The 12,077-nt window shown below is 35.8% G+C and overlaps 2 protein-coding genes across 2 annotated transcripts; one reads left to right on the plus strand and one right to left on the minus strand.

The window, feature by feature from the left end:
- Positions 1 to 684: 684 nt before the first annotated feature.
- On the minus strand, positions 685 to 1,150 carry LOC107566286 (gem-associated protein 7-like). Its single transcript, XM_016251680.1, has one exon. It carries the CDS (start codon positions 1,069 to 1,071, stop codon positions 742 to 744), a length of 330 nt encoding a protein of 109 aa, XP_016107166.1. The 5' UTR covers positions 1,072 to 1,150; the 3' UTR covers positions 685 to 741.
- A 2,024-nt stretch (positions 1,151 to 3,174) lies between these two features.
- tirap (toll-interleukin 1 receptor (TIR) domain containing adaptor protein) lies at positions 3,175 to 8,674 on the plus strand. Its single transcript, XM_016251679.1, has 4 exons — positions 3,175 to 3,248; positions 3,559 to 3,616; positions 5,543 to 6,157; positions 8,391 to 8,674. The coding sequence occupies exons 2-4, from the start codon at positions 3,586 to 3,588 to the stop codon at positions 8,447 to 8,449; spliced, it is 705 nt and encodes a 234-aa protein (XP_016107165.1). The 5' UTR covers positions 3,175 to 3,248; positions 3,559 to 3,585; the 3' UTR covers positions 8,450 to 8,674.
- The last annotated feature ends 3,403 nt before the right edge of the window (positions 8,675 to 12,077 follow it).

Genomic DNA, 12,077 nt, shown 5'->3' on the forward strand with positions numbered 1-12,077 from the left:
GCTGGGTTAAATATAACCCAGCGCTGGGTTAAAAAGGGACAAACCCAGCTATTGGGTTGTTTTAACCCAGCATTGGTCAACCGCTGGGTCAAAACAATCCAATAGCTGGGTTTGTCCCTTTTTTAACCCAGTTTTTTAGAGTGCATCTGTTGGCTTTGACCTCAGAGCTCATGCATTCTTGAGGACTCGTTAGTAAATCAGCATTGTCATGATGTCATTTTCCTGTGGCCTCAGAATTAGTCGCAAGGAGTTTATGATGCAATTTTTGTAATGTAATGCATGTGCAGTTTGGATTAGTTTAATTATTGGTAGAATCTTAAAAATGAAGGCTCTGTACTATCGGCATTGAGGAAGAACCTTTAACACCCATGGAGACTTTCCATTGCACAAAAAAGTTCTTATAGTAAAAGGTTCTTCAGATTATTAGAATGTCCTACACACTAAGAAAAAAAAACGTTTAAGAACTGTTCACTGAAAGGAACCACAAAATGTTTTGTGACATCATTGCAAACAAAAAAAACCCGTTAGAACCTTTATTTTTAAGAGAGTTTGTAAATTATGAAGGACACTTTGATTGGAATAAAAGGACGTTTCAGAACACAGTTCTCAACATTGCAAAGGTTTATTACGAACAGCAGCATGCACAACAATGAAAGCAACGAGAAATGTCGTTCTTTGAGCCCACTCAACTTTAATCGCAACTCTTGTGGCGCGCTCTTGCGGTGAGGACCAGCATGGCTCTCACAGTTCAAAAGAGCATGCAAGCACATCTTGGCTCCTCAGGAGCGCCTCTCTTTGGACCCCCAGAGGAGTCTCCAGATCAGAAACCTGGAAGCGCTGCACGTCGAGCATGCGCACTCTCTCGTGCATGTCGAACTGGACCAGCTTGTCCTTCATCAGTGAGAGAGTCCACAGAAACCTCTGCCGCTGCTGCTCTTCATCATCATCATCATCAGAGGAGGAGGAGGAGGAGGAGCGCAGAGCGGTGAAGCGGGGGGAGCTCGGGTCGAATCCGCGGCTGTTGGGCCCCGGTCCTCTGGGCAGCCGCAAGACGCTCACTGGAGTCTTCATACTGCTCCGTTAAAACGCCTGCTTAAATCCATTTAAATCATACACACATCACGAACTCTGCTGTGTACCTCATTCAACACGAGCGTTTATACTTTCAAAATAAAAATCATCAAGCAAGGTAAAAAGAAGTCATTCAGCAAAGATGCGTTATATTGATTAAAAGTGACAGCAAGGACATTTCATGCTAAACAAAAATATATTTCTTAAAAAATGCTGTTCTTTTGAACTATCTGTTCATCAGAGTGTCCTGAAACAAAAAATTGCATCACAGTTTTTCACAAAAATATTGAGTTGCAAAACTGTTTTCAATAATGACAGTAGACAGTTTAGAGTGGAGGAAAACGCCCCCTACTGTTTTCCCCCAAATAACCACAAGATAAAGTCGAGATACATCTTCATTGTAATTATGGACTACGTTGAGAAGAGAAGTTTCACAGTAAATGATCTGATTTTCAGCAGTAAGAAAAATAAAAAAGAAGCGTTTTAAAGCCTGTTGTTTTGTAAAACATCACAGTTATATATGGTATGAGAATATTAAGGCCTGTAGATAGGGAGTACGTGCCACTGCTTAATCAGAAAGAGCTTTATGAATAATGAATAATTACTGCTACTCTGTTCTGAACATCAAATCCTTTGTGTTTTCATCTAATGCATTCTAACTAGGTGGTTGAATAAAAATATTTGGACTTTATATTTAAAAATTACCTCAAGTTAGCATCAGGTAGCTAGTTAGCTTGCCAGTTGGCATCAGCTAACAATCAAATCGGCTATTATAATTTTGTAATTCATAATTATTTCGCTATTATATTATTATTTAATAATTGTATTAACATTTTACGTTCCCTTGGGTACCAATGACATTTTTGTTAAAAAATCTAATATCATGAAAACTCTGGACATTTTTCATACTTGGTTTATAATTTATGTCATTGTCACTAAAACTATGATAACTTTTCTGAACACATTTAACTTTTGTTTCACAGAAAGAAAAAAGAAGCACAGTCCTGAAGGTGGGCGTTTCCCCCCACTCTACCGTAATGTTGGCACCGATAGCTTCGCCGACATACAGCGTCATTGCGCTACGAGCGTCCCGAGTTCAAACCCCCCCATCTCTCTCCCACTTCGCTTTCTGTCAGTTCTGATCTGTCCTATCGTAATAAAGGCCTAATGCCAAAAATAAATATTTAAAAACAAACAAACAAACTATGACAGTAATGAGAACTCTTAATGATAATTGAGCACCAGCAATATTTGAGCAGCAAATCAGAATTTTGGAGTGATTGCTGAAGGATCATGTGACACTGACTGCTGAAAATGCAGCGTTGTCATCACACGAATAAAATAAATAGGCCTATATTAAAATAGCAAACTGTTCTTTTAAATTGTAATATTTCCCAGTATGACTATTTTACTGTATTTTTGATCAAATAAATTCATCCCAGCAGGTTTGCTTGTGCCATATGGTTTTAACTATATGCTGAATTCACACTGTATAATTATTTTTGTCTAGTTAAAATCTGCCTTGATCAAGATCTATATGCTCTATTTTTTTTAGCCTTTTCCGTATTTCAGTGTCAATTTTGTTCTTGTTTCCTGTATTAACCATTGACAATAAAAGTGAATTTCACCAAACCAGACATCCTAACATCTTAAAATGATGGCATTAGAGCAAAAACATAGGTTATCTACCATGGCATAACATTCAAACGATTATTTATAAATGAATTTTGAGAGCACATTAATTTAGTAACTGGAACATGCAAAATCGTCCCACAGTTGAATCATTTCTAGACTCATGTGTGTTTGAAATATCGACCGCACCCATTTCTCGTAACTGAGGGGAATCCCAGCAAACCAGACAGACTAAATGTCAATGGAAACTGCTACCCCTTTAGTTGTAATATATCACATCTAAAACCATGCACTGACCAGACTGGCAATAATAAATCCAAATGCAACTCAAAGCTACACCCATTCTGTCTTGACTTCCTCTTATTCTATTGTCTTCCTATTCTTTTATTATCATTACTTAGTAAGAATAGCCATAAGTTATGTTGGTTTGCATAATGACACATCGCTTCCGATCGCATGGACTTCCTCAAACATCTCATGCTGATCTTTTGCACTGCAGCAGTGCCCTCAGACAACCTGCACTCTCTTTGCAACTTAAAACAACTGTAAGTACTGATCGTCTCACTCTATACAGCATTTGCTGTCTTAATCATGCTTTGAATAATATGATAGAATTATGATATTAGCTTGCGGTCTACTTCATAATAAGCACGAATGTACTAATATCCAGACATAAAAACTGAAAGTGATCCAGGGAAAAGTGGAACTGATATTAACTTTGAACTGATGACAGTGTGCATGCAGTGTTTTCTTTTTCTGTTGTATGAAAGTTACTTGTGTGTATATAGTATGATATGTAGAGTGTGATATACAGTGCTTATTTTTAAACATTGTCTGCGTATGTGCCTGTTGTAGTTTATATCCTTGAAAGGATGGAGAAGAATGGAGGAAAACCACGTCAGCAGCATTATGGGTAAGTCTCTGTTGCAGTTTCATGATGCATCGCCAGGGAAGTAGTGAACAATTATGTAACACAAAATAAATGTTTTAATGTGTTGGCAGAACTTCAAGAAGATCTGTCATTATTATTTTCATCTTTTTCCCCAGTGGCTCAAAGCAAACGAGCGTTTATTGTCATTCAGATATGACAGTCATGGTGAAACACAATCGCATTTCTCTTTTTGCTAATTTTACATTAAATCTTGAGCTGTGGCATTTATCACAGCACACACAGGATATTGCACAACATTACTGCATATATATGCAACACTATCTGCTGAGATATTACACTACTTATTTGACAAGAAAAATGTATCATTGAAATACTATAAAACACTGTAATAAACTCTGCATTACACACACAGCAGAACTTCAAGAAGATCTGTCATTATTATTTTCATCTTTTTCCCCAGTGGCTCAAAGCAAACGAGCGTTTATTGTCATTCAGATATGACAGTCATGGTGAAACATCGCATTTCTCTTTTTGCTAATTTTACATTAAATCTTGAGCTGTGACATTTATCACAGCACACACAGGATATTGCTCAACATTACTGCATATATATGCAACACTATCTGCTGAGATATTACACTACTTATTTGACAAGAAAAATGTATAATTGAAATACTATAAAACACTGTAATAAACTCTGCATTACACACACAGCTGAATTTATTTATAATATAATATTGTGTGTGTGTGTGTGTGTGTGTGTGGTTTAAATGTTTAGTCAAAATATAAATTCAAAAATACAAATCATTTAAAATAATTTCAATGTAACAGTTGATTTATATTTAAAGGGATAGTTCACCCAAACATGAAAATCACCCCATGATTTACTCACATTCAAGTCATCCTAGGTGTATATGACTGTCTTCTTTCAGATGAATACATTCGTAGTTGTATTAAAAATGCCCCGACTGTTCCAAGCTTTATAATGGCAGTGAATGGCTGTTGAGATTTTTAATTCCAATAAAGTGCATTCATCCATCATAAAAATTGCTACACAAAAAAAATGTCTAAATGTTTAGTCAAAATGTAACATATTAAATTAAATTAAAACTCATTATATACTTTAATTAACAGCTATCGTCACAGTCTTCAGCTGGTGTGCCCTAGATGGCCACTAGAGGACACTGTGTCTTTCCAGTGAGCACATGGCTTGTTGTGTGTTTGTCGGTGTCATGTGCTCTCCAGTCTATTGTCTGACCCTGGCCATCTTGTTACCTCATTATTGTTTCAGTGATTCCACCAGTGTCTCCTTCATTACCTGCCCTACTTAGTCTCCCTGTGTTTGCAGTTCTGTGCTGGTTTGTCATTCGTATGTGCGTGTGTTGTTGTACCTGTGTTGCGCTCTGTCTTGCCGTGCTGTACCGTGTCCTGGCCTGCCGGTCTGCTTTTTTTTCCCCCCTCGGAGGAGTTTTTAATGTTGTTTTGTTTTATTTTTTTATCATTAAAAGCCTATTTCTTCCTGCATTTGAGTCCTCGCGTCATCTCTCCACACCGACTGTGACAAGTTATAATATACTATAATACTGTAAAAGACTGTAATAATGTAATAATCTCATCAGATGTTGTATGATAATGTTATCTGTTTATATAATAAAGTAACTATGTTGATATTAAACACTGTAGTGTATACTGTATGACAATTCGTGTTTATATATACTTTATATATATATAAATATATATACATATATATATATATATATATATATATATAGTATAACAATTTATTTTAATAGTTTATTTAAAATACATGAAACCAAGTTTTGTTGAAGTGCTTTAATCTTTGTCCCATTAAAATGTGTCTATTTATGCAATGGATGCTTCTTTGTATCACTTGAATATTACATTATCTCTATAACTGAGTATTATTATATATCTTTGCATCATCAGGCTGGTTTCGTCAGCGCTTTGGAAAACAAAGGAATGATTCGGATCAAGTTAAACCATGTAAATGTTCTCAGACGTGCTCCCCCGGACACTCCAACACCAGCAGCTCGGTGTGCTCCTCCTCCTCCTCCTCTTCCTCCCTGAAATCCTCCATATCAGCCAAGCCATCGGCCTCAGATCAGCCTCTGCCCTCCGTGCTCTCCTCTCCCTTCCGCTCCTCTCTCAGATATGATGTTTTCGTGTGTCACAATGATGAGGACAGTGATCTAGCACAGAGTCTGGCCTCTTTCCTAGAAGCCCCGTCCAACGGCCTGCGCTGTTACCTGCAGGAGCGGGACTGTCCCGCAGGAGGCGCTGTGTCCACTGAGCTGCTGCAGGCGGTGCAGGACAGTCACTGCTGGCTGTTACTCGTCACTCCAAACTTTGTGAAGGATGACTGGTGCTCGTATCAGATGCACCAGGTCCTGTCTGAAGGGCCCATGTCACAGAGGATCATCCCGGCTGTAGTAAACATGCCCAGATCACAGCTCCCGCTCGAACTGCGCTTCCTTTTCACTGTGGATCTGAGCACGAACAAAGAGTTCGGATACACTCTAGTCTACAAGACGGTGCTTCAGTGTGAGTATGTTGTATCTACACAAGTATTGGAGACTCTTGTTTGCAGGTTCAGATCCCACAATGCACTCAAAAATATATTATGTCTTTGAATTGCATTTAAAATTTCCACCCATACTGAAACAAAAATCACTCAGAAATTGCTAGTAAATTTCACAAACAAGTACAAAAATGGCAAGTATAACACATTGAATTAAACTGGAAATTTTCAATTATAAAAACTGCAATAGTATTTTCTTGGAAAACATACTCAAATAAGCTTTGATTTACTGGCAACTTTACAAAGATTTAACATAAACTAATACATTTAATGTGACACATACATAGTTGTCAGTCATACATAAATGAAACGAGCCAGATTTCCTTAAAATTACGAATTAACTGAAAGTATTTTAAATACACAATAACCAGGTTTATATATTTATCATCAATAAATCCAATTAGCTTCGATCTCGTACATTGAATATTCATATTTTATCCATATTTGTACTTTTAACTGAATACATTTTTTCACAATGAGCAGATTCATGCTTATTCTGCTGCTGATTTATCTATATTTATCTTCTTTTTTATAAAAAAAAAACAAAAAGCACTAGCTTTCTATTTTTTCTATTCTATCTACTTGTTTTTCTTTGTGTGTGTGTGTGTGTGTGTGTGTGTGTATATGTGTGTGTATAATATATATATGTATATATATACACCTTGCTACGTGTACTGCGTTAGGCTAACCGAGACTTGTCATTTGCACTTATATATCATCAACCCTTTTGTTAGTTTTGACTGCTTCTATTGTCCTCATTTGTAAGTCGATTTGGATAAAAGCATCTGCTAAATGACTGAATGTAAATGATTCTAAGCTATTTGAATGAATGCATTAAAAATGTGATTATTTCATTACAATGAAACAGATGCAAATAGTAAATAATTAACTATTTATTTATTTTTAAGTGCAGAAATCTGACCGGTTTCATTTCTGTATGACTGGCAAATATGCAAATATGCATCGCATTAAGTTTATTAGTTTGTTTAGTTTAAAATGATGTAATGCACATGCAATTGTTAAATGCAATTCAATTACATAAAACAATTTAGGCCTAAATGTTTTTTTTTAAGTGTGGGTGATCAATCAAGACATTTGAAGTAATTGTTCACAGAAAAAGCACATTCCATCATCATTCACTCGATCCTATGTTGTTCCAAACCTCCATGACATTTTTTTTTTCCATAGAAAAGCCTTAAATCATTTGTCCTGGCCATTTTTTTTCATACAGTGAAAATGAACTGTGATGCTCAGGTGAGTTGAGGTTCTAGTTGCTCACAAATGCACTTTATTACAATTGCTTTGCAAAAGCTGTAGACAAGATGAGAATAAATGGAAATAAATAAATAAATGACTTGAGTGAACCAGGAGTAAGGAAGAATGCTATTCGGAAAGAGCAGTCAGAACTCCTTGAGAAGGATTTTAGTGAACTCTTTGAAACACTTCGAAGACTCAAAGTTCAGTCGTTCATCAGCGGACCACACCCAGCCAGGGGAACTGAGATGTTTTCACGGTTACTCGGGTTGAATACATGGCTACAAAGAACCTGCAGTATATATATCATCGACAATTTCAATCTTTTCTGGGGCCATAGACAACTGTTTGAACTGGAAATAAAGGACAATATCTACTTCTCCCTCCGTCATCCTTCAGTAGTGTGTGCCAAACCACTCAACCTGAATGGCACACACACACCTGGACAGAGTATGAGTGACCACAGGACTTGTCATGTGGTTGTCACATCCCACAAGGACACTGATAACACCACGCAGCCAAAACAAGCACTGCTCATGGAAACTATCCCGGCTGAGCCCTGCCCACAGAGCTCATCACAGACAGACTGTGACGTACTACAACAGCTCCAAGACTCGGCATCCAAGGACGACTTTCTGGAAAACAGTCAGGGAAGCCAGGACAACATATTTCAGCCACCGGAAACAACAGAGCCACAGCCCTGCTCACCAGACACATTATCCCACTCTCCAGCATCTCCACTTCTAAGCTTCTCACAGAAAATGTCTCACATCTCACATTTTCAAAGTAGTGCAGCCAAAAAACTTCTTTAATTTCAATAAAGCCTCATTTCTGTAAACCAGACGGGAATGTTTAAATTTCAGACTTTCCCACACTGATTTTGGTCGACACTTGTAGATGTTTTGTCACATTTGGAAACAATGTTTTTTCTTCTTTTTACAGATTTGAAGGACATGTCTGAGAAGAAAAAGCCCAGCAGTGCAGCTCAGTCTGTCGGCTGAGAACAGACTCAAAATATCAACATTCATTGAATTGACCGCAATGGCAAGATTCTTCACTTCCATGAAGTGACGTCCAAGCAGACAACTGTATCATAACACCGTATCTCCATATTCCTGTCTAATATCTCAGAGTTCTCAAAATTATATTAAAGATGAATAATGTCAAAATTGGTTAATTTAACCGTCATGCCTTATACATAGATAACACACACTACCGTTCTTTTCTGCTCACCAAGTCTGTATTTATTTGCCAAAAAAAGACAGTAAAAATTTTATGAATATTATGAAATATTATTACAATAAAAAAAAACTGTTTTCTATTGTATTATATTTTAAAATGTCATTTATTCTTTTGATGCAAAACTGAATTTTCAGCATCATTACCCCTGTTCTCACATTTATTATCAGTGTTGTAATGCTTAATAGTTTATTGGAAACCGTGATGCAATTTTTTTTCCAGGTTTAATGAATTGAAATTTGTCGTTGCTGATTAAAAGTATTAATTTCTTAAGCAAACAAACAAAAACAAATAAATATGTATTTTTTTATTACTTGAATTGGTGTATAAAACTAATTTTTATCAGTGTTATGAGATTATTGCACGGGTTGCACTTCTTTTGTTTTCCATAGCGAGGGTGTCAACCCAGACATTTATGAAGATATTTATATTGTGTTAAATAAATCTTGTGAAATGAGCCCTAGATGGCAACAGAAAGTCATAATACATGAGCTCAGACACGCTGGGGCATATGTGTCCCTTTCTGATTTTAGGTCAAAGTCAGATTAGAAGGGTTTATGTAATATACTCTACAAAATATTATTTTAAAATTATTCTCACAGGCATACACCCACACATACATACATGTGCGCAGAAGGAAATTAAAGCAGCTGCAGATATAAATGACAGTAATTGCATTTAATGTAATGCATATAATGAAGATTCACATCAGTATTAATAGCATATCTCATATGCAGATATTATTAACCACAGAGAGCTCAGGACTGGTTTTCTGCTTGTCATGTGTGGTTGAATTTTAAGATGTTTCGCTGGCATTTCAATGCTTTCAGAAAGGCTTTAAGCCACAGTTGGACATGTCATTTAAACCAATAGGACACCTCAAAGAACTGCAAAGGTATGATTAAACGTTCTTGGCAAATAACATGTCACATGTCGTAATCCCCGCTGGCGAATGTGGCTTCAAGCTTTCAACACTTTAAATCGGTTGAGAAATCCCCAAACTTTTATTTGGATCATTGTGAAATACTGTAGACTTTGTTGGTGGATTAAATTAGATTATGTTGCATTTAAAATTAAACTCACTCTAAAAGAGACTGATACAGTGCTTATTTTGTTTCTTGACTTTATATATATATATATATATATATATATTATTTAAAAATTGTGGTTTGAAAATGTGTACCGATAGGTTTACGCCCATTTTGGTTCTGCATGTGCACTTCTCAGTAGCCTGATTGACGTTTCCATATTATAATATTATTATTATATCTAATAATAAGATACAGTACATTAACTTGAACTTATTAAAGTGTTTCAATAAACCATTCATTTTTCTAAATTCTTAAAAAGTGCATGCATATTGCTTTAGTAATATTTATTAGGAATTTTCTGATTAAAGTTCCAACAACATTTAACAGATTTCTTGAAGTGACATGAACGTGAGCAAAACATCATATTTTACACACAGCCCACGTATTGTATCTGCAGAGCACCCTGCTTTCTTTCCTTTAGTAGGGGCGAAGGCAGATGAGGATGGACAATTAAAAAAATACGAAGCACCTTCCTGATAATGGTGACATTGATTATACGTTGAGTTGCAGTCAACAGGATCGTCACCTGACCTGGGACTTGATGCTTTCCTGTGCCTTGTGTTCTGCTCCCTGACTACTGCTTTATCAGGTAATCATTCCTGAATCTGTATTAAATGTGAGGAATGTAACTGATCTTCATTCAGTTTAGCCTGTTCCCACTGAAACACACACACACACACACACACAAACACACACGCACACAACTACACATTATGTTTATGAGGAAGTGACAGACATTGCTATTTTGTGATATTTAAAAAGAGTAAGGTCTACATAAGGTGAATGTGCAGCTTTAAAGACATCTTCATAAAAAAAATCAAAAATCAAAAAATCAAAATCATAAGGGTCATTCTGTCAAATCAACAAAATTTCAGAAACTTCCCTGGCTCAAATGTTTGATTTTCTAATATTTTTTTTCTGAAGACAGATAAACCTGTATAGTGATGAAAGTCAAAATATTAAATGTCATGGATGAATATTTACTGAGTAATCCACTATTACTAGATTTTTCATAAAAAAAATCAAAAATCAAAAAATCAAAATCATAAGGGTCATTCTGTCAAATCAACAAAATTTCAGAAACTTCCCTGGCTCAAATGTTTGATTTTCTAATATTTTTTTTCTGAAGACAGATAAACCTGTATAGTGATATAGTGAAATATTAAATGTCATGGATGAATATTTACTGAGTAATCCACTATTACTAGATTCAGAGACAAATTACGGGAGGGTAAAACTTACTTCACTAAGATGGCAGCATTATAATGTTATTTTTACACACAGATTGATAGGTTTATTAGTAAAATCAGTTGACTTTAGCAATCTTTGTTGCCTTATGTGCAAATGGTGACTATGCAAAAATGGGCAAAGAGCACTTTGTTTTTTTTCTCCAAAGTTTGCATGCCTATAACTAGTATTAAAGATAGCTTAATGCCCTTTTAGATATTGGATCTTAACAAACTTTCCTTTCGCCATCTTCATTTTTAAGGCCCTATATGGTTCGATTCCAGCGATACTGGGATCTCAATATGGCTCCAGGGGTAAATTGTTCAATTATACACATTTTCAATGGTCAAAAACCAAATGTGGATGACTTTGCAAAAATAAAATGCTTCTTTTATTTTAAAGAGGAATGTCTGAAGAACAACTAATGTTGAAACTAGAGGTGTATCTTGTTTCCTTCTGTCAAAACAACTACATTGAACACACCTCTGAGTGCCATGAATATTCTTTTTCCAAAGTTTGCATGCCTATAACTGAAGAAGTATTAAAGATATTGCTGTATGATTTTAGATTCTAGTTCTTAATAAACTTTTCTTTTGGAATCTTCATTTCCAAGAACCTACATCATTCAGTCCCAAATATATGGGGGTCGCAAGGAGGCTCCATATTCAAATTGTTGAATATAACCCATTTTCAATGGTTATACAGCTGATACTTAATGTTTTAAAGGGGACATATCTGAAGAATAAGTAATGCTGAACTTAGAAATGTATCTTGTTTCACTCTTTCAAAACAATTGAAAAGTGCTCTTTCCCCAATTTTGAATGTTCACCATTGGCACATAATGCAGTAAAGATTGCTAAAGTCACCAGATTTTACTAATAGACCTACCAATCTCTGTGTAAAAATAACATTATTATGATGCTGCCATCTATCTGAAGTCATTTTTACCCCCCTATAATTTGGCTCTGAATCTAAGGTGAAGATTGCCATATTGACCCCCCTCTTCAAAAAAGTGGATTACTATATTTGGTTTTTATCAGTTGTTTGGACTCTCATTCTGACGGCACCCATT

The sequence above is a fragment of the Sinocyclocheilus grahami genome, unplaced genomic scaffold (assembly GCF_001515645.1).
Source record: "Sinocyclocheilus grahami isolate Dianchi unplaced genomic scaffold, SAMN03320097.WGS_v1.1 scaffold1067.1, whole genome shotgun sequence".
Taxonomy (NCBI): domain Eukaryota; kingdom Metazoa; phylum Chordata; class Actinopteri; order Cypriniformes; family Cyprinidae; genus Sinocyclocheilus; species Sinocyclocheilus grahami.

What these genes read in the sequence shown, in the direction of transcription:
- LOC107566286 (XM_016251680.1), bottom strand. Translation starts at nt 1,071, where the DNA reads ATGAAGACTCCAGTGAGCGTCTTGCGGCTGCCCAGAGGACCGGGGCCC.
- tirap (XM_016251679.1), top strand. Translation starts at nt 3,586, where the DNA reads ATGGAGGAAAACCACGTCAGCAGCATTATGG. An exon ending in CCACGTCAGCAGCATTATGG is followed by an intron (nt 3,617 to 5,542) that starts GTAAGTCTCTGT and finishes TTGCATCATCAG; the next exon opens with GCTGGTTTCGTCAGCGCTTT. An exon ending in CTACAAGACGGTGCTTCAGT is followed by an intron (nt 6,158 to 8,390) that starts GTGAGTATGTTG and finishes TTCTTTTTACAG; the next exon opens with ATTTGAAGGACATGTCTGAG.